This window comes from Pteropus vampyrus, unplaced genomic scaffold (genome assembly GCF_000151845.1).
Source record: "Pteropus vampyrus isolate Shadow unplaced genomic scaffold, Pvam_2.0 Scaffold568, whole genome shotgun sequence".
Taxonomy (NCBI): Eukaryota; Metazoa; Chordata; class Mammalia; order Chiroptera; family Pteropodidae; genus Pteropus; species Pteropus vampyrus.
Genome location: NW_011889349.1, coordinates 690,036 through 712,168, shown reverse-complemented (window position 1 = coordinate 712,168; position 22,133 = coordinate 690,036). Strand labels below are relative to the sequence as shown.

At 43.7% G+C, this 22,133-nt stretch overlaps 1 protein-coding gene, 1 long non-coding RNA gene and 1 pseudogene across 3 annotated transcripts; 1 reads left to right on the top strand and 2 right to left on the bottom strand.

The window, feature by feature from the left end:
* Positions 1–204: 204 nt before the first annotated feature.
* On the bottom strand, positions 205–12,352 carry PIK3IP1 (phosphoinositide-3-kinase interacting protein 1). 2 transcript variants are annotated; one of them, XM_011384281.2, is made up of 6 exons: positions 10,149–10,350; positions 9,193–9,309; positions 8,994–9,113; positions 7,859–8,059; positions 7,682–7,760; positions 205–1,939 (listed from the first exon to the last, which is right to left on the bottom strand). In XM_011384281.2, the coding sequence occupies exons 1-6, from the start codon at positions 10,231–10,233 to the stop codon at positions 1,735–1,737; spliced, it is 807 nt and encodes a 268-aa protein (XP_011382583.1). In that variant the 5' UTR covers positions 10,234–10,350; the 3' UTR covers positions 205–1,734. The 2 variants fall into 2 exon arrangements, 1 of the variants encoding a protein (XP_011382583.1); XR_002777996.1 differs by lacking the exons at positions 205–1,939; positions 7,682–7,760 and having other exon boundaries at positions 7,925–8,059; positions 8,198–9,113; positions 10,149–12,352.
* LOC111733446 lies at positions 9,306–17,267 on the top strand. Its single transcript, XR_002777998.1, has 2 exons — positions 9,306–10,240; positions 16,992–17,267. It is a non-coding gene; the product is annotated as an uncharacterized LOC111733446 (long non-coding RNA).
* Positions 17,268–20,894: 3,627 nt separating this feature from the next.
* LOC111733453 lies at positions 20,895–21,013 on the bottom strand (annotated as a pseudogene).
* Between the last annotated feature and the right edge of the window lie 1,120 nt (positions 21,014–22,133).

The window sequence follows — 22,133 nt, the reverse complement described above, 5'->3', positions numbered from 1 at the left end:
TCCACCCCTCCTTCGTGGACACCAGCCTGCTCCAGAGAACATCCATATCCCCCTAGTCCTTAAAGCACGTCTGACTCCTACCTGCTGGCTGAGTCATTCCTTTGGGGCCCAGAGCCTGCCACACAGGTATTGACAGGTAGCCAAAAGCTTCCTAACTTATGGGAAGAGTATTCCTAGTACCCCAGAAAACTTGGCAATGTAGAGTCCTTTTTTTTTTTTTTTAATTTATTTATATAAATCAAATGCAGAGCAATTTCCTGTACTTTATATGCAAGTGTCAGCATGAGGTATATAAAACATGTACACAGAGAAATACTTTTATAGAAAAGTAGAAATCAGTAATGTTCTCTTCTTCAGCATCACTAATACCAAGGGACCCCCTGAGGCATAGGTCCTCTCAGCAAACCACCCCTGGGAACATCTTGCTAAAGATAATGGGCCCCACTAACCCCCCTCTCCATGTGGGGCAGTGGAAGGGCTTTGGAAAGGAAGCTCTGTGGATAGGGAGCACTGCTAAGGCCTCCAAGTGTGACATCAGGACTTGGAGCCCTTGCTGAGCCAGTGCAGCACATGGCTATGGAGAATTGTACTCTCCTCCTGGCCATGCCTGTAGCTTGCTCTATGACCTTGAGTATCACTTTCCTCCTCTGGGCCCTTGTGTCCAAAAGGTTTGAGGAACTCTTAAGGTCTCTGCCAATGGTTCTATGACTTAAAAGCTAGGGGTTGTGACCCTACCCCACTGCCCCAGTGGAAAGCGCTGGACTAGAGGCCACAGAGCCACCTGCAAACTCAGGCCACTGCAGGCAAGCCCTGAAGCACTTTATTACCTTGCCTCTGAGCTTAGTTTCCAGGTTAACCTCTCAGAAGCAGCTCACAAAGCCCCACAGTATAATTCTCATAGGTCAGTTGGCTGTTGTCTTACCCCTACAAAATGAAGAGCGGTCACTGTCCACTCTGAAGAGAGACTTTTCTGGGGCACCCCAGGTCCACCTCAGGTCCTATGGCCTAAGGCAGTCGCGATCCTTATCTACCTTCTTCGTAAGTGGAAAGTTCAGTCTTTTCCTTTCAAAACAGGAAGAGTCCCTGGGCCTGGGCCCGGGCCTAGCCCACTATTGTCAAGGCACATCACTTGCCAGCAAGCTGGAGCACACCCAGCAGCCCCCAGTCTAGATCTCACTCTCAACCCACAGTTTGTACTTTTATACACACTCACTTACAGTTCTCAGCAGTCACTAGGGGAGTTCCATCCCAAATATTTAAAAAACTATATTTTTAAAATGCCGTCCTTCAATTACTTGACCTGAACTATGAATAACAGTGTGCGCCACTCAAGCCCACAAAGAACAGATGGAAAGGTGGACACTGAGACCACCTTAGATAATAAAGCACAGAGGAGCCCGAGGGAGCTCCCTGTCCATCCCTGATTCAGTTCCAGGGCACAGGCACTGTCTGGAAGCCCTTGTCAGCAGCACTGCTGTGGGGCTGTCACTGTTTCCATCCACAGGCAAAATCCTGCTCCAAGGGAATGGAGGAAGAGCGTTGGTAGGACCCTGCCCAGCCTTGCCCTCAGTCCACAACACCTCTTGCTTCAGTCTTAGGATTCACCAAAAACAAACAAAAACAAGTGTGAGGAGGGTTTAAACCACAACAGAAAGTATAGATCCTCCTAGCTGTAGGAGGGTAGGCCATCTTGTACCAGTGTCTGCATGGGCTCCTGCCCATTTGTAGGGGTGCTCAGGCCCCAGGGGTGCCTGCCTGGCCCATGAGGGGGGCGCTGCCCTCCTGAAGGTCAACTGGAGTCTGATTGGTATGGACCACAACAGTCTTCTCATCCACGATCTCACAGGTAGGGTTGCTGAAGGCAGACAAAGGCAGGGTGATTCGCTGCATCTCCCTCTCACACTCTTTCTGCTCCTGCTGCTCTTTCAGGTCCTTCCCCCTGGCAAGAAAAGAGGGAAGCGATCAGGCTGTGCCTCCTACATAGCTCTGCTCATTAGCATCTCTGAGGCTCAGGCAGGGCAGAAGCTAGCATGGTCACAGTGAAATCGGTGGCTGATATACTAGATTTCTATTCTGCCAGACTCCCTTAACTCCTACACCTGTGTCTCTGCTTCCTCACCTCCAAAATGGGGGTGATAGTGGCATGAACTTCACAGAGCTACAGTGGGGCTCAATGAAGAGAATGTAGAGGAAAAAGACTCTTAAAGCAAGACATAGTTTTGTTCTTTCAGGCTACGACCCCTAAGAGACCCAGTGAACTATCTCAACCCTAACCCATGAAGTCTATAAAACTGACCTGACCATCCTGTTCTAAGACAGTCACTGTTGGACTTGGGCTGATACTCAGAGAAGTTAAGACATGATTAGGGCCACCCCAAAGAAATAGTGGAGGAAGGACTCAAACCCAGTGTTCCGGTTGTATATGTAGGGCCCTTCCCACTGAATGGGGCTACCACTATTGCAGGCCAAAGGGTTTGGTGAGTGCCTAGCACACAACACCAGAACCGGCATCCAGGAGGCAGGTCAGCATCCTCCAAAGCCAGCAACTAGATACATGGGCTCAGTTGCTGTAGGAAATCTTCCCGGAAGGAGTTCCCCACCTCCTGCTGAAAGAGACCTCACAACAAGCTAGCTGATGGATGACTTGGTGAAACAATATGGGCCCGCTTCAGACATCCTCAGGGAGGTGGCTGAGATCTGATGGATTATACATCTGTCATGATATGAGGTGCAATGACAAGTTTCCAGAGACTAGAGAAGAACACAGAAAATAATAGGGGCTAGAATGGGAGGAGTTTGTACAGGTGCCTCAGAACTGTCTTTAAATCACCCTATTCTCTACTCTTGTTCTACTACCAGCTAAGCCTTGGCCATGTGACAACCTGGCAAAACACTTAGCCGTGCAGAGCCTTGGCCCCTTATCTATGAAATGGGATATCTGCCTCAGAATAAGATAATGAAAGTGAAAGCATTTTAAAAATGGTGGAAATGCTTTAAAACTTACAGGTTATTACAGATTGCCCCGAATATGACTTGACTCTCAAAGCAATGTTATCTTAATCTGGTTTCCCAAGGAAACCCTCCTACTGACCAGCCGAGGCAAGTATTGTTTATGTGACCTCAGCAATTCCTCTCTTCTCTGGGCATTAATTTCGTCATCTGTTAAAAAAGGAGATGGACCAGAGCCCCTAATATTTTGTAAGATCCCTTGCATGAGACATGCCCTGATACACTACTCCTCACTGTAAGGTCACAGAAGGCAAATTTGTGAGCTCATTTCCCTGAGTCATCCTGGGTTACTTAGTTTCTGAATATGCAAGCCTGAGGCTCTTGCCCAATCCTCATTAGCCTCTGTACCAGAAATCACCAAATCCCGCAGCAGAATAACTCCCAGGGCACCCAGAGGAGAAATGGAGGGACATGGGGAGAGGGTTGTCTGGGCCAAGTGCATCCCTACTCACAGCCTGAGATTCACTTTGCCCTTGGGCACTGCTTGTCAATGACAGCTGCTGCCAAACAGAAGGAAACACCTACCTCCGTAATAAAAAAGCCAGATTCTTCAAGGTTGCCCACAAAGGGAGAAACTTGGAAGATCTGGGTTTAATTTTATAAGGGAGCTCCCAAGCCAGTAAAAGACCAAAAGGCAATTTACAAAAAGAAGTGGAGTATACAAGTGTCTTTTGCCCAGGCCTGAATTTCAAAATATAAGGGGATGGAGGAAGAGGGTACTTCCTGAGTACCTACTAAGGTGTCAGGAAATGGTCTCCCAATCCAGGATGAGAAAAGCTACCTATACACCTACTGGATGCCATGCACTTTATGTATGTACCATCTGTATTTAATTTCCACACCAACTCTGCAAGATAATATCCACGTTTTATAGATGAAGAAACAGACTTTGTTTTCCTCAGCTACCTCCTTTGCCAAACATCTGGTTGTAGCCCCCTGAGTTGTTGATAGTGGTCAGGCCGTATCATACACAAGTCTTTAGGAGGGGGAAAATCAATTTCACATTAATGGGGCAGAGCATGGCTGGAAGAGCAGCCAAGGATAAAGGAAGCAGGTGCTGGGTCTCATCTGGTTTATTCTCACCCATTTAGAAGCCTCAAAACACACCCAACCCCACGTGTCTCCTGTTAACGCTGCCTGCGAGTGAGTCCTGGAGATACAGTGGCTGCCCCCAGATCTCTTCAAGATTGGAGAGAAGCCACCAGCCCTGCTGCATTGACCAGCAGGCAGCTCAGCCCAATCTCACTGCGTTGGGGTTGGGGGGATGGGGGGAGCAGCCAGGCAGTTGTCTGGCAGCCAAGAAAGAACAAAAGGCTTATTCACTGACTCAGCTCCTCTCCTAAGGGGATAGAATGGTGTTGACTTACAGTTTTCCCCTTGCCTTTTTATCAGAAAATAAGTACTCCCTCCAACACTGCGCTTGGGGCAGACATGGACCTGCAGACTGGCCATCTGAACCTTGTGGCCTAGACAACCAGGACAAAGACCAGCATGGCTAAGCCCTCATCCTCCCCACCCCCACCTGCCACCCTTCCTCCCCTAAGAGGAAGCCTGGTGCCTACCCACCCTTCCCAGACAGGAGAAAGCTCCATCCTATTAGCCTCATTGCCTTTTGCCATATGTAATTCTACCCTGACTGCTCCAGGGCCAGGATCTGGGAGCTGAGCTAGCCTGAGAGAGCAGGTATGCATGAAGCTGATACCTGCCTCTGACATCCTTTTGGCGGGGCTACGGGTGGAAGGATGGAGGCATCGAAGACCTCCTTCAGGCAACACAGGTTTCTTCAAATTATTAGGTAACTCTGAGACACCGCTATTTTCCCAGCAAGAAGCAATGCTGTGTCACACTGCTGCTCAGGAAAAGTTCCTCAAAGCAGCCAAGGTTATGAACACCAACTATATGCCCAAACTGCAGTCTTGTTTCATCCTCACAACAAACCTAAATGGCATCTATTAGGATTTCTGTTTCAGATATGGGAATGCAGATGCCGAGAGGTTAAATCATTGATTCAAGTAAATGGCAGAGCTGAGATTTGAACCCAGTACTGCCTGCAGCCACCAGCAGGTAATACTGTTTTTAAGGAAATATTAGAGCTGGGAGGATCATCATATCTTAACTACTTGCCCCTACACTATTTGATATTGGCTCCATCAAATGCTAAACTGACGAAACCAGAGAAAGTAAATGACTTGTCCAGTGTCACACCCAGAATTGGTAGCAGTGTTAGAACTAGATCATGGTTTTCCTGACTTCTAAATCCAGCTGTTTTATTTTGAAAGTTTCTATTTCTCCTACTGTCCTTTGCAATCCAAAGCAAATTTGCATGAAGCTACTGGGCCTCTCTGGACTGGGAGATGCTGATAATCTGTAGACACATCTTATTAGCTTGGATGTAAAACAGTGTAAAAGTGATCCGTCTAGTGTGTGGCTTGGGCAAGGGCATCAGTACAGCCTTAGTTATTAAGAAAGTACGCAATAAATGTTGGCTGCTACTGTGACTGTTTCACCTAACTGGTGTTCTACTATTTATATTTAATACTTATGATAATCTTGGGTGGGTGGGTGTAAGGTGGGCATGGTGTGTGTGGAGGGGGCATATATTCCCTTTTAACAGACAAGAAACAGGAGTAGGGTAACAGAACCTACACTCAACAACTCTTTCCAGGAAACTGTTCCCTGACTCTGCAGAGAGCTTTCCTCTAACTCATGTGTGGTTTCCTGTTGTACAGTTTGTGCTCAGAGCACTTTTGCTGGGGAAAGAGGTGGTCTGGTGGTTGGTGACGAGGAGTCTGGTGACTTGTTGTTTTGCCCTGAGTTTACAGGAAAATTATCTTAGGCCTCAGGGCAGTCTCGTGACAGTCTACAGTAGCAAATCTAGAAGAAAGGCTGGGCTTCCTCATTGGGCATGAGAACTGAGCTCAGAATTAAGAACATTTAGTCAGGTCAAGTACCTGGAGGCCTGGAAACTGTCACAAGATTAGAAGAGAGTCAAATGCTATCCAGTGACTGAGGATCAAGGGCTAACCTCAGCTAACATGGTTTGGTTCTGGCACAAATTGTAGGCCAAGGTCACCACATCATTTCTTCTCTCTGAAATGAAGAAGCAGGTGTCCCTGGACCTACCACATCAACCATTCTACTGGGGGTAACGACCTTTACTGGGACTCGAGAGACCCTCTCAGGTCATTACTTACCCTCTCTGAACCTCTGCTTTGTGAATCACAGAAAATCAGAGAAAAAAAAACTGAGAGCACTAGTACAGTACCCACATTTTACATAAAAGAAAAACAACTGTCGTCACGACCACTGAGCTAAGCAGTCACATGCCTTAGCCACAGCAATGCTCTGCAGCAGGAAATAAAAGCAACTTACCCAAAGTCGCACAGTGACTTAAGTGGCAAGGCTGAGACTCGGCTCCATCAAATGCTAAGTGTGTGACCTCAGGCAAGGTACATATCCTCTCTTGCCTCAGTTTCCTAATCCATAAACTGGGGGTTAATAACAGCATTTGCCTCATAAAAGTGATTGCCAGAATTGAGTTAAAGCATGCAAACTGCTCGAAGCCCTGTCTGGCATATGGTTAATGTTCTTCTCTACTGCTGCTATTGTTTTTGTTGTGGCGTTGTTATCATCAGTACCCAGCACTTCCCCTTTTTCATCTGTAAAATGAGGAGGTTGACTGCATCACCTCTAAGGGCACTTTAGGTTTATTTAATGCTGGATGATTCTCTAGGGCTGTGGGCTCAGACATGGCCCTCACCACTGGAAAATACAGGCCACCATGCCACTTCCCTTATAGGATGCTGTCTCAGATCACAGAAGAGAAATATCACAGACACTCAGGGATGGAAGTCAAATCCCCTGATTTTGTCCAGGAACAGCAAATAATTTTCCCAGTTAACCAGTCCTATAAAAATGAATGCAACTCTGGCTTATCATCTTGCACCTGTCATTGACTTTGATGGCCTCTTCCACATTGTATCTCAGGGGCCCTCTCAAAATAAACATTCCTCTTCCTACTGTCCCAGCCAAATAGGTCTGTCCCTGAGTTTCCCACGTAGCCTCCTTGGCTTTCTGATAAGTCTAAACAGGCTCTCTGTCCTCCAACTCACTCTTTTTCCTCCTGTCCTAGAAGAGATCCTTATGACTCAGAAAATTCAAGCCCCAATGGCAAAAGTGGTAGCTGGGGAAGTCTTCTACTAGCAGAATTTTATAACTCACGGGAAGAATTCAATCTTTGGGTCCTACAATGAGTGTCTGGCCTGATTTCTGCAATGCCACTCACTTCCACACCAGACACAATGGATTAGACATCGGGGAGTTTGGTATCAAAAAAGTTGGGTTTGAATCCAGGTTCTGCCACTCCCAGGCAGTACAACCCCGGGCGAGTCACTTCACTTCTCTGACAAAGGTTTCGTCATCTGTAAAATGAGCAATATGAACCTCTACCTCACAAGGCTTTGGGTGAGGAATAAAGGCATCAAAGAAAAGATTTTGTTCAAGGTCACACGATAAAGACCAAAACCAAGTCTCTACATCTTGAGCTGGTTTTCTGCCTTCAACACTTCAACTTTTTTTTTTTTTTTTTTGAGTAAGAATGCCACAAAGGAGTCTGATTCGACTTTGTATACTTTCCTCCCCTCTCAGGGAGCCTAGAAGAAAAGTTACTGACCTCTTGTAGGTGTAGCCCAAGACGATACCAGCTCCCATGGCGATGATGATCACCATCATGGTAATGCCCAGCACAGAGCCTGCCAAGGACAGGACACAAGGCTCCATTAGCCTCACCGAAGAAAATTACAAATTTTTCTTCATGAATCCCACAAGGACAGGGGTGGGGCAGTCATACCTAGGGTTCCCAGGTCCTTTTTCTCCTTAGAGTTCACCCGCACCCGCTGGCTGATTCCAATCACAGGCTGCACAGCGGCTGCCTCGCTCCCGGCAGGCGGGACGTTGGCAGGAGCGAACACCTGCACTTCATCTCCACCTGGCACTTTAGATACCTCCTCTGTTCCTGTCATGGAGGTTGGCAGGTCCTGGGAAGTGGTCTCTGGAAGTGAAGTGGGAAACAGTTCTCATCAGAGTGGCCTGAGTATTGAGGGAGTTGAGGGAGGTTCACCTTAGAATGACCCATAAACTCAAATCAAACCCTGCCCCAGCAAAAAGACCAGGCCTGAGAGGGTCGTACCATAGCTGTGGCAAGGCAAATGTGAGGGGAAGGCCATCACAGCGATCCTCTCCTGCCTTCCATATCTTCATCTGTTCAAATCCTTGCCATCCTCCAAGACCCAACTCAGTTGCCAGCTTCTCCAGGGGATCTCCCTCTATGCCAGGAAATAATCCATGTCTCTTCTGGGCAGCTCACATTTATTGAGTCCACGCTTGGTGCCAATCCCTCTGTTATATGCTTTACACATTCCACTTAATCCTACAGAACTGTCTTGCTGCCACGGAAGCAACAAGCCTGCGCTCGAATCTAATAGACTTGGATTCAAATTTGGACCCTGCCATTTCATTGCCTTCGATAAATTGCTGAACTTCTCTGAGGCTCAGATCCCCCAAAGAGCTTCTTCCACGGGTGGAGAGGAAAGGGCTGTGAGCAAAGCCTAGCACACAGCAGATGCTCCACAAACAGTAAACACTAAGGTAATGGCTAAGGAGTTCAGAGCCCGGACGCGGGGCCCTGGGCTCCCCCACGCAGCGCTGTGGGGCGGAAGCACGCCGCCGCGGGGCGGGGCTCGCCTCCCACGGTTGTTTACCAGGCGCTCGCGGAGGGAGCTCACATAGAGAGGCGGCGGCGGCCAATGAGCTTTGGGCCCCGCGGCCTGGAGACAGCCCTGGCCAATCGGACGGGGCGGGGGCGGGGCGGGGCCGGCCGGCGCCGTGCGGCCGCACGTGCGGAGGGGCTGTAGCGGCGGTTCCCAGGCAGCCCTGGGCGCTGGGCTCCTGGTGTTCCTGAGGCCCCGGGGGTCCCAGGCAGGTACCTGGGCAGCGCAGGTCCTCGCAAGGCCGCTTCTCGGGAGTGCCGGACTCGCCGCTGACGTAGCACCAGGGACCGTGCGGGTCCTTATCTGGGTTCCGGCAGTAACTGTGGTTACCGGTGCCTGGGAGGGAAGACAAGGAGCCATGGGCCTGGGCCAGGCCACGGCCGCCGCCCGCCCGCCGCCCGGGACGGATACTCACTCTCCTTGGGGGCAGAGGCCAGGCTGCTTTGTGTGTCTAGCCAGTTGAGACAACGGAGGCCCGGCGTGGGGTAGGGCCGGTGTGCCTGGTACAGGTGGCCGTTGTCCCAGAAGCAGCCTGTGAGGAAGAAGAAGAGCCCCTGGACACTGAGTGGCTAGCAGGGGAGCCCAGGTCACTCCGGCTGGGAGATCTTGGCCCCTGCTGGGCTTCTGGGCTTCCCTGCCTCCCGTGGAAAACCCCGCCCATGATGAAACCTCAGTTTTTGTTGTTGTTAAGCCAGAAAGCACTGCACAAGTGCAAAACATTGTTATTCTGGAAACCTTGGCGACCTCTGGGGGTGCAGGAGAGGGTTTGGATGTTTTGGGTCGGTGGTCAGCCAGGCCTGAAATTCATCCCTGTGTTGTAATTCCATGTTACATAAACTCTGGTGTTCCATCTCTACGGATATGGCCCCACTTCCACAGGCAACACTCTCTACCAAGAGAATTCTACAAAAGATTCAGTCAGGCAAAAGAGCCTCAGACGAAGGGAACCTGCCTAATCAGCTTCCTGAATGTGACTCCAAATTCCCACTCCCCTCAGCAGGAGAGCCACAGGAAGAGACTGGGGAAGGAGGGCCTCTGCTCAGGCCACACCACGCAAAACCCCTGAAAAGAACAGGATTAAGGGAGTAGGGGAGATGAACCCCCAAGTTCCATCCACTCGTGAGCCACAGGCAAGGAGAAGGAAAGAGAAAGTGGCTACTTGCCTTTGTTCTTAATGGCAAAGATGGAGCTGCAAGTCTCTGACAGGGAAAGAAGGAAAAGAAAAAAAAGCTTTCATGGGACAACAGAAACCAACTAAAAGCTTCGTTTCCTGTCATCTTCCTGTGTAGCTTAGCCATGCTTGGGAAATAGGGAGCTTTAACCTTTATGCTTCATAAAGTTGGCTGCAGAAAGGAAAGATTGTGCTCTTACCTCCAGATCCATAGGCTTCTGATAGAAGCATGTTGCTGACAAGGAACGTTTGCACCCAGGCCAACAGCATCCTCACCACCTTCATCCTGCAGGTGATTGACCCGTGTCCAACCGGGGTCCCCTTTGGCTGCAGCTCTGCCTCCCAGTCCCAGCCTCACAGTTAGACCTGCCCTTGTTATGCTCTTCTGGTAAACAGCCTCTCTTTAGAACTGGGAGCTTCCCAGCTAGCTTGCTGCAGCGAGGTGTTTTTCGGCTAAAAGGCGCCCCCTGGGTCCTAAGCCTCCTATGCCATGCAAGATCACTAACCCTGAGTCAAGAGGAAATCAGCCAAGTCAAGAGAGACAGAGAAATTCAGGTTGTGCTTAGCAGTGGATTAGTTTGAGACCTGCACTGGCTGCATGCCCAGGGGTTTTCATCTGTTCTGTTTCCATTTGTGTGAGTACAGAAAGAGTAATTCTGTTAAGAGGCAACATTGCAGGAAGGGAGTTTAGAATTATAGTCACTAAGGCTGGACAACTTAGGACAAACTACACAAGACCACAGAGTGGGATGCAAATAACAGTATCCAGGTGGGAGTAACTCTTTATACCCTTTATTGAAAAAAAAAAAAAAGGATCTTTGTGTCTTACACATGTTTATGAACACTGACTTTCTTTTTTAACAGTATAACTTTTCCATAGTCAGATCAGTCACATTCTTTTGCTTATATTTGGAATTTGGGATGTCATATATAGTAGGAATACAGAAGGGTTCTCTTTAGTTGAAAACACATGTTATGCAAACATTGGGGCATTTGCTTGCTATATTTAATAGTCTTCCTTTCTACCAGCCTTGCATTCATATAGAAGTTAAGTTAAATGTTTGCTTCCCTCCATCCCCTGTGGGAAATCCATTGCAGCGATTTATATCCATCAGTAAACCTCACCACATCCATATGACTGAGGCCTTTTGGAGTTAGGCAGAAGGGCCCTCTTCCTGTTTGGCTGACAGTTCAAGTTCCCAGGCAGCCTCACTAAACAGAGAGCAGAGTGATTCGCCAAGACTACCTTGTGACTCAGGCAACTCTCAAAATAGAAATGGGAGACTTTCCATCTGAGGGCTTGCATCTTGCAGGCAATAATTTAAGGAGGAGGAAAATAAACTTTACTGAATAAATTTTGAAAGATCAAGGAAGAAAGCTAATGTTAATCCAACTAATCTGAAGTGAATTTGAATTCACTATGTCAGATTTCAGGCCTGTAAAGGACAGAGATAAATTTAGTTTACTCCTTAGAGAAGTTTGCTGACAGTATTTGACTACTTCAGTCCTTTTAATAAGGCATGTTGCTTTGTGTTTGCAGTTTTTCTCCTATCTCATAAGCTTTTGGTCCTCTGACTCCTGATTGGGCCTATACTGGGAATTAACCACAGAGTGTAACTTTACTATCTCATACACATGTATACACAGATAGGCCAAGATTTTCAAATATAACAATCCAAACAATATTCAGGGCTCTCATTTTTTTTAAAATACTTTATTAAGTTTACAAAGTTTCTGAGAACCTACTACGTTCTAGATACTGAGAATATATTTGTGAACAAAATATTTGAAATTTCTGCCTTAATGAAACTTATATTCTAGTTGGGAAAGACAAATGATAAAGATATAAAATGTCGAGTGGTCTTAAGTTATAAAAACGGTAAGGGAGAGTAACAGAGTGGTATTTCACTTGCTAAAGAAATCATTTTCAGGGAACTAGTAGGATATTTCTACAGGCAAAGGCTGAAGGGGAAGGGGATGTACAATTTCCTTGCAGGTCCTAAATACTCCTACACCACTGCAAGAGATATATGATGTGACTTTTGTTTCATTACATAAAATATATAGGCTTGAGAAAATGAGAATTCAGTTTTTTCATTTCAAAGTAGCAGGGGGATTCTTTTATATTGATCCCTCAGCACCTAATCTATTGCCTTTGTATGCAGTGAGTGCTCAATTATTGCCTGATGAAATGCTTCAACTTAGACTTTGAAGGGCTACTTCTGCTAGATTATAATACTTTTCTCTCTGATTACGGTAGAGACAGACTGTACACAGGCCAGCACTTGTACCTTTTTCAGATTATATGCTGCCAGTATTTCTTCCTGAGAAGCTCACAGCTTCTTTGCCTGTTGCCGTTATCTAATTTTTCTATTAAAGAAACTGGTACCTTCCCTAACTTATACACCTTGATATATAGCAAAACCACGTTTTATGCCTTGTATCTTATAAGGAACAGCATTGCCTAGAAAAGATACAAGATGGCCAGAGATTTTTTTCAGCTTAGTCATCTCTGCTTTTTCTCTCCTGTACCTAATACATTTATCAGTGTGCTTTGATTTTTTTTTTTTTTTTCTTCCAGGAATGACTGGCTTATTGGTCCTTCAAAGGCATATTCTATTATAATAGGTTTGGTACCTTCCTTCCTCAGGGAAATCAGATTTTGTTCAGAGATGTGGCTGTCATCATCACAGATGATGTTTTGGTCTTATGATGCGGATTTGAACTTTGCTTCATGTATTGGTATTAAATGGCCATATTTTATGGCCTATAGTTTCCAAACTTGATATCTTCTAGAAATATTACTGCAATAATCATATAGCACTACTCAAATACTGATTTTAGATTGTTTATATCCCTGAAGACAATGTTGTGAAATATAATATTCATATTTTACTAAATATTTCAGAGATGTTTGACTATCAGTTTCATATGAAATCGGTACTAATCCAGAGCTATAAAGCCATACCGTTAACTTAGGAAATAGCCTCCAGAGCACTTCCCAAGAAGATGAGCAGTTCATTTTGATAACAGGGTATGTTAGTGGAAGAACTCTAATAAGGACGCTGTAAATCTGTTAAAAGACTAAAGAATCCTTTTTGTCAGCAAAAGAGGGCCAAGGTGTTGGTAAATATGTTTGGAATAAGATCTAATGAGTTGGCTCCAGCTATTGTCTCCATTCGATGTGCTGTAGAAGTAGTCACTGAGATTTTGCTGAAAGATATTTGGGTGTATAATTGCAAACTGAGCAGTAGATGATTTTATGAAGCTTGTTAAGGAAATAATATTGCAGTCAAAATATCTAAACCTAAGGCTGTTTCTTTGAAAGTATGGCCCTCAGTGAGTTAACTTGTTTCTATTTTGGTACGTAGTTGAGTGTTTAATAAATGTTTGAAATAAAAGGGAAAAGCAGAGTACTATGTAATGAAAAAGAGTCTAATATGCCTACAGAGAATAGTAATTTTTTAAGGTTAAACAATAAAACAGCCAAGACTTGTAGATCACAGATTACTTTCAGAAACAAGACATTCTACATTGGAGAACTGAAGAACCACAACAGCAGAGAACTTGTGAACATCACATTACTGGTTTTTAGAAATAAAAGGAAGTGTAAATTCCTGAATAAGAATGGATTTTGACAGAGGCCACAGCCTTAGAAAACATGGCTTTCACATGGAGGAAAACATAGTCTTCAGTGTTGCTGGGAGAACACTAGAGACTTAATTGGTTGGCATAGTAGACATTTAGTAGGCTTTCAGTATTGAAGGTAAATTAACCAAGTAAACCACAACTATGCCTCTTTTGGAAGGGGATCTTCTCCAATCTCAGTAAACTGAATATCTGCAGCTTTTAAAATCTATCAACACCCAGTATGAGCTTTAGCACTAACATTTAAAGCAAGAGAAGTGATATGTCAGATAAGAGTACAGCCTTTGGAAAGACCTGAGTTCCAGTCTCAGCACTACTATGTGATATTGGGTAAAGTGCTTAGCATCTGTAATTCTAAGTTTCCTTAGCCTATTATTATAGTGGTTAAAAATACAGGCACCAATGTCAGGATTCAAATGCCAACTCGTCACTTACTAGCAATGTCATCTTAAGGCTACTAAACACTCTGACTCAGTTTACTCATATAGAGGGAGAGAGATATTGAATGTCAACTCTAATTGAAAAAAAAATGAAATCTAATGCAAAAATAGAGTGTTAAGAATATGGTATATGTCATTTTAAGCCTCTTAAGAAAATGCATATAAAAATAAATGCATTTTATACTCATACAATAAATAAATAAATAAATAAATAAATAAATAAATAAATAAATAAAAATAGTCCCTTCATCACTGGATTGTTGACATTCAATGAGCCCTGAATAAATGTTAGCTGTGTCGATTTTTGTGTCAGTAACCTCTAATTGAGAAATACTGAGTATATTTGCTATCTTCCAGAAATATACAATCTGGTTATAAAGCTTAGGCTAACACATGAAAATAAAAGCAATATATATAAGGTCTGTATAAGTAGGTGTGAAAAAGTTGATTAGACAATAAAGTTTTATTGATTCAGTTATTTATTAAATGTCTACTATGCACCAGGCAAGCACTAAGCTGAGTACCAAGGATACAACAGTGAACCCTCCAAGGTCCTTGTTTTTAAGATTACAATCTTGTGATTGAATAGATAGTGGGAGACAGGCAAAACAACAGAGTGAAATAAATGCTACAGTAGAGATTAGTACTGGGGGCTGTGGGAGCTCAAGAATGGGCATATGACCTAGTTTTAGGAGGTCAGAAAAGGTTTATCAAAAAAAGTAAAAGCTGAAGAGGAAAGGAGTTAGTGTTCTTGGCAGGTAAGACAATGTACAGAAGCCTGGAACTGTAGGCTATCACTGTGGCTAGTGGCACATTTAGGGTGGTGATTAAAATGAGGCCAAAAAAACAAAAACATGAAGTCAAAGAGGTAAGCATATGCTGACCAGGTTATGGGGATTCCCTAGTGTAGACTTTATCCTGAAGTCCGTGAGGAGCCAGTAAAGAGTTTTAAGCACGAGAGTGACAAGAGTCAAACTTATGTTTTAGCAAGGTCACTTGGGCCACAGGGTAGAAGATTAGAGGAAGCCAAGACAGAAAGCCAGCAGACTAGCAAGGAGGCTGTTGCATGATCTAAGTAAGAGAGAAGAATGGACCTGGACCCAGAATTGAGTCAGGCCACCTGGGTTTGACTCCTGCTTTGCCACTTAATAACTATGTGACCTTATGCAAGTTACTTAACTCCAATTTTAACTGTTTAAATTGGAGATGACAGTAAAATTTACCTTAGAGGCTTATTGTGAAGATCGAAGCACTTGAAACACACCTGCCTGGCACACTGTAAGTGCTCCATAAATGTAGGCAATGAGGCTGAAGAGAAGCAGTCTAGGAAGAATAATCAAGATTCCTTAACTGAGGGGATGTCAGGAGCAAGTAGGAGGAGCTAAGGAAGTTCGTTTCTGGTTTGAGAGTTTAGGAGATGGTGGTTCAATTCACTGAGATAAGGAGGAAAAGCAGGTTTGGGGAAGGCTGAGAAGATGTAGCCAAAGATCGGTGAATTGCAACCAGGAGAGTATGGAATTAGAGAAGTTAAGAGGGTGGGGGGAAAGTGTTTCAGGAAGGAGAGAGTGGTCAGCATGGTTAAATGCTACATGGAAGGTCCAGTAAGATAACAGCTAAAAAGAACCCATTTGTTTTAACAAGAAGGCCATTGGTGACTGTCAGGAGGAATTTTGGTGGTGGTGATGTATGGATTAGGGAAGGAAAAGGAGATGATGAAGGGAGACTGTGAGAATTGAAGACTCTTTCAAAAAGTTTAGCCAAAAAGGACTGGAAGTAGCTGGAATGATTATGGGCAAGGCTGAAACTGGACCCAATAATAAACTGGTTTAGCCTACTGGTGGGTAGATTTCTGAGTGGCTGCGCATCCATTCTAATTGCTCAGTAGCCAGGGAGGTTAAGAAGTGGAGCTAACTTAGGGACAAGTAATGGAGTTGGCCTCACTGGTTTTGAATTTGACATAAGGGCAAGGTATTTATGCATGTAGAAATGCCCAGCAAGCAGTTTGATATGGGACTAGTGGTGGGCCAAGTGGACAGAAGTTAGAGTAAGACTCAGGTGAGTGGGGATGAGTTAAGAAGGTTCTAGAACAAAGGCAGGCTGTCAAGAAGGCACAATGGAGCCTTGTGTCTAGCCATAGCATTCGTGAGAGTGTGTGAACTCCATGAAGCTAGTTGCTGGTAGGGTGGGAAATGGGTCTCAAAGTGGTGATAAGAAACCAGGCCTCAAATCCAGACTTCATAGCTTATCAAGAGCATTTGCAATAAACAGGGGAGTTCAGAGATGGAGCCCCGGAGTTCTAAACTATTAGGGAGAAGCAGCAAGAAAGGAAAATCCTGGGTTTGGAGTTGTGGGTGATTGATTGACCTTGGCCAGATGCTAGCCCTAGTCTAGGCAGTCACATGGCATGATAGGTTCTCTGGGTTAACTTTTGTCCTAATCTTTGCTATGTCTTCAAAATGTAAAAATGTTCATCTGTGTATTTCAGGTGTGCCAAGCCCTGAATGCGGTGTTTGACATGAATTACTTTTAATTTATCATACACAGTTATAGTTAGCATTTTTATTTATGTAAACAATATGTAAATCAGATGTTTATCTGTTAAATATATCCTGGGTGGGGAAAAAACAAGGAAGTTGGGAAAACACCTCTGTTCCACCTTTAGAATCCTGGTATTTCATTCTACTACTACTGTTTATGCTTTCAGTCAGCAAACAGTTACTCAGCCTTTCTGAACCTATCTACCTTCTGTGTCAGGGTCTGCTTTTCCTTTTATCATCTCATTTCTCTTCTGGCCATCTCTCCCATTCTGCACTGTCATGTGGATTATTCTCACTGAAACTTTTTTCACCCATCTTTTCTCATGGTTAGTTCCATTCCATCTCCTTTCAAGATATATCATTTAAAGAATTTGTATGTCAGGAAATACTAATAAATGTTATCATATATATTTTTCAGACTCTGTTATAGTCAAATGGAGAGAGAAGGAAAAAAGAATCCCACACAAGATCATGGAGTGATTGTGGCTGGAAAGAAATGCAAGGACAAAAGAAATCAACATCTTATCACTATGAAGCCCAGCCCTAAGATCTGACCGTTGCCCTTCTCGCCCTCTGTGAAGTCCAGATAACAGAAGTGAGCAGTGTTATGGGAGGTATCACAAATGGACTCAGATTGGTCCCAGCATGGCAAGACCCTGAGTTCAATAATAGAAGGTTAAGTACCAGCTTCAAACACTCAGTGTGTTCTCTGAGTTCCCAATGATATTTCTACCTGGAGCTTTCTTCTATATTTACGTTAATGGCTCAGTTGGAAGTCAGCCATCACTGCTAAGCGTTCTTCAGTTTTTTGCAGTATTGCCGGCAGCTTCTTTATTATCCTGACATTAGAAATAAGAAATTCTGCCCCATTGCAGCCGGGTTGTTGCTGCTCAGGCAATGGTGGAACATTTCTACTTTCTAGGATCTTGTCCTTTCCCACACTGAGTGGCCTAACCTTTTGTCACCTTCACAAGTCATCATATTTATGAGAAAGCCTTCCATTTCTAGAGTGGCTCGGCCATCAGCCAGAAACATGCTTTTGCTCTGAGTTACTGATCTCTTAGATATAGGAGGAAAATCTCCAATAAACATTAAATTGTTAATATATATAAAGCATTTAGAAGAGTGCCTCATACATATTAAGAACTTCTGCTATTATTGTTGTTGTTGTTACTGCCACCATCTAGGATCAGAAGCTAGAGCCTAGCCAACCCTCTGATGTTGCTCTTATTATGCTGGTTAAACAAATCCAAATTATCTGGAAATAGGGTTGAAAATATTTGGTTTCCTCTCAATTTTGTGACCATCATCAGCTCAACGAATCTTACAAAGGTCAAAGTGTTGTCACTTTAATATTTTTACTTGTTAGAGCTTTGATATTCCCTCTCTGGATTCCTAAGAGACTCTAGTCCTGACTTGACAGGGGATGGATAATCCAGCAATCTCAGCATAGGATAATGTATATTTTGTCCATCCATGAGTGTTTACCAAACAACTTAACATGGGACAGCTATAAACATTATAGCTAACATTTAATGAATATTTAGTATGTACCAGATACTTACTGTTCTAAATGCTTTTATACATAGTATCTCATCTATTTTTCATAAAAACCCTATATATAAGCACTATTATTATTATTTTGTAAATGAAGAAACATTCATAAAGAGGTTAAGTAATTTGTCTAAAGCCACAAAGATAATACATGGAAGAGCCAGGATATGTACCTAGGCAGTCCAATCCCATAGCCTGTGCTAATAACCACTTCACTGTACTGACAGAGAACTCTGGATTTGAGAGGCAGAAATCTAATTCTGATCTAACCCCTCCACTTCTTCACTTAAATTGAATGATCTTAAGAAAGTTACCCAACCTTTCCGAACCTGTCTAGGCATCTGTAAAATGGGGATGGTAATTAATATATAGTTCATAGGATGGTTGTGAAGCTTGTTATGTGCCTTGCACTTATTAGGCATTCAGTAAATGTTAGTTTCTTTTCTTCCTACTCTATTCTAAGCATTACACTGGTGGTCAAGATGGAATAGGAAAGCTGTATCTCTTTGGGGACCTAGTGTGGGGTGGAAAGGGAAGAGGGAAGAAGATGACAAACATGGGACCAAACCATTATAATATAGTATAAGAAATGCCACTGTAGAGGAACATACAGTTGAGTGGTTTGGAGAAAATAACATTTTCTGAGACGGGGCAGGGAGAAGTTGGAGAACTTTCAAGGTGCCAGTGACGTTTGTTTTGGATATTGAAAGACAAAATAGGATTGGATGAGGTAGACAGAGGGCACAAGTTTGCAGGCAGAGCACAGGTGCTGAAGTATTGAAGAGCTTGGCAGTCTGTTCAGGTAATGCCTAGAGGTGTGGTATGCAGTTGAGGATTGAGGATGAGACAGGAACTGATGGTGACGAATGAGTTGTAAGGAGAGGGGCACATGAGCCTTCAAATGTCAGTATGTCCCTGCACCATTAAGACTTAGACACATTTACAAACGAAATGTAATGAACTTAAGTAAATTTAGTAACAAAAAACTTATGAATGCTCTATTTTTTATTGAGCTATAATTCACATACCATAAGATTTACCATTTTACAGTGTATAAATCAGCAGTTTTTAGTATATTCACAAAATTGTGCAACCATCACCACTGTCTAATTTTAGAACATTTTCATCACCTCAAAAAGAACCCTAACACCTATTAGCCGTTACTCCCCATCCTCTGGCAACCCTTGATCTACTTACTTTCTGTTTCTATGAATTTGCAGATTTTGGAGATTGATATTTTCATATCAATGGAGTCATACGACATTTGACTTTTTGTGTCTGGCTTCTTTTATTATGCACAATGTTTTCAAGATTCATCTGTTGTAGCACGTATCAGTATTTCATTCCTTTTTATAACTGAATAATATCCCTTTGCATGGTTATACCACATTCGTTTATCCATTCATCAGTTCGTGGACATTTGGGTTATTTCCACTTTTTGGCTATTATGAATAATGCTACTATGAACATTCACATACAAGTTTTTGTTTGATACTGTTTTAAGTTCTTTTGGGTACATACCTAGGAGTGGAATTTCTGGGCAATGATGTGTTTAACTTTTTGAGGAACTGCCAAACTGTTTTCCATTGTGACTGATTTTTACTGTTCTAGATAGCCTTATTGGCACTGTTCCTTCTGAACCCAGACTCATTATCTAAGCCCCACCCCCTGGATGCCAGGGAATGATGGCTGCTGCTTTTAGTTCATCCTCACTGAAACTCGGACTTTTCCCATCTACCTCAGCTCAGACCCAATACCTCCTGCCAGTTGTGAATTAAACTTCTGGGGTAGAAGGCCTGCTAAGAAAACCTCTTTCTTGAGACAGAGCTTTCCTAAGGTCAGGAGTGGTCCAGCCTTACCATCTGCTCTGTGCTTTTTTGTAAATTACTATTCCTGAGATGTCTTTGATGAGGAGACACATGGGGAAGAACCTGTATTTTGCACTTCTCTCATGTTGCCAAAACTAGCATTTACCAGTGCTATTTCCATATGTAATATGTCCCTGTCTTTAGAAAGGAGAAACTCACAGAGATTATGGGACTTACCCAGTGACCTCACAGTGCTACTAGGAACAGAATGCACTGCCCACTATCATAGATTCCCTTATCATCATTACCAAACACTCCTTCCCTATTGGGCAACAGAAGGTAGAACTTACATCTCAGTATTTCCTCCAAGAGAGGTTTTTAGTTTCTTCTTACCTGCTCTTATGAATAATACGGATAAGGAACCCCAGCAAAATAACTTGCATACACTGTGACACCCTAAAGAATCAAGATCATAGGCTCTGGCAACAAATCTGTGAGAGGAGGGGACAGGAAAGAAAATGTCTGCAGTTTCCACGCATTCTGAACTCTAGGAATTTTAGATGAGTAGAGATGCTCAGTTTTCTCCTACAACAAATAGGATATTTTCTGTGAAACTTGACTGTAGTGGTTATTGACCAAGTAGACTTTTCCTATGGGAATTTTCAAACATGTACGAAAGTAGAGAGAATAATATAATGAATTACCAGGTACCTGTCGCCCAACTTGTGGTTTCATCAACATATGGCCAATCTTGTTTCATCTCTACTCCCATTCACTTCCTCTCCCCACTAGATTATTTTGATCCGAAATCGATATACTGACCAAATTTTCAGTTTCTACTTGTTCTCGAAGCTATTTCCCTTAGATATAGGGACGTGTGCTCTCATTTAGATTGCTTTTAGCAGTTTTTTTGAGCATGACATTCTATCTATCTATTTATTTATTTATTAAATTTTTTACACCTACAGCGCCTGGTCTTCCTAGGTGGTCTCCCATCCAGGTACTAACCAGGCCCGACCCTGCTTAGCTTCTGAGATCAGACGGGATAGGGCTTCTTCAGGGTAGCATGACTGTAGATGACATTCTTTTTCTGACAGTTTTGTTTTTGTTTTTGTTTCGTTTTGGTAGAATCACAGGAATTTTCTGGCCTCGAACTCTATTTTTTTCCTCTCTCACTCCCAGAGTCCATGAACCTGTCATTCATCTTCACTTTGATCCAAGTGCCTAGACCCCCACTCACCAATTCTCCCAGTTCATCAGCTCTAATGTATGAGGTTAAGGACTCTTAACAGTCTTTTTGAGTACTCTATATGTAGTGTCTAGCCTGGTATGTAGCAGGTGCTTAATACTTAGTTGTTAATGACTGGATGGATGAATTCCACTTGGCTTTCCACTCACCAGAACCTCACAATCAGCTATTTTAACTGTGCACTTGATTCTGTGTATCTTAAATGAGGAGAAAGTTACCTGAGCCTCTTGAGAAGTAGCTTTTATCCTTCCTTGACACTTTTGTCTAGCTGAAGAATCTGAATTTTTCTGGCTCCCCCTGCTGGTGGTCCCTCTTGGGCAGTTGCATATAGGTGCATCTGGTGACAAAGAATTGGAGCCAGAGTCAAGTTCTGCTAAAGGAATATAGAACATTGCTGTGGAGTGCCCTAGCCAGTCCAGGCAGATCTGAGGAGGAAGAGAGCAGCTTGTTGAGAACAGTTCTGGGACGTGTAGCTTTCTGTGTAAGGGTCAGGATATAAAGTGGCCCACTGCCTGCTCAAGTCAGCTCTGAAGCGCTGGATGACTATGAATATCATGATCATACGGGTACATAAATGAGCTAGTCATTCTATGTGGGGATCAGATTTGTATTGAGAATAGAGATGGGCTTCTTCTCCCCTTAAGACAGAACAGTCTGGAGTCAAACATAGTCTCCATGCAGACAGTGGCTACAGTTTTATTTTGACCTCCTGTGAAAGTTGAAGCAAGGAAGGTGGTGAAAGTAGATGAGAGTGTCCCCAGAGTTCATGGTCCTATGTTGTATACGTGACCCCACCTCCCAGCTCTTAAGATCAGTAACAACTTTGTGAATCATTGGGTGGATGTTTTGCTGGGGCCTCCTCCTTCCACCCTCTGTAAATACTATAAATTCCCCACCTACCCAACCCCTAGATCACATTTCTGGTTGTCCACACGTATTTGTCTTTTCT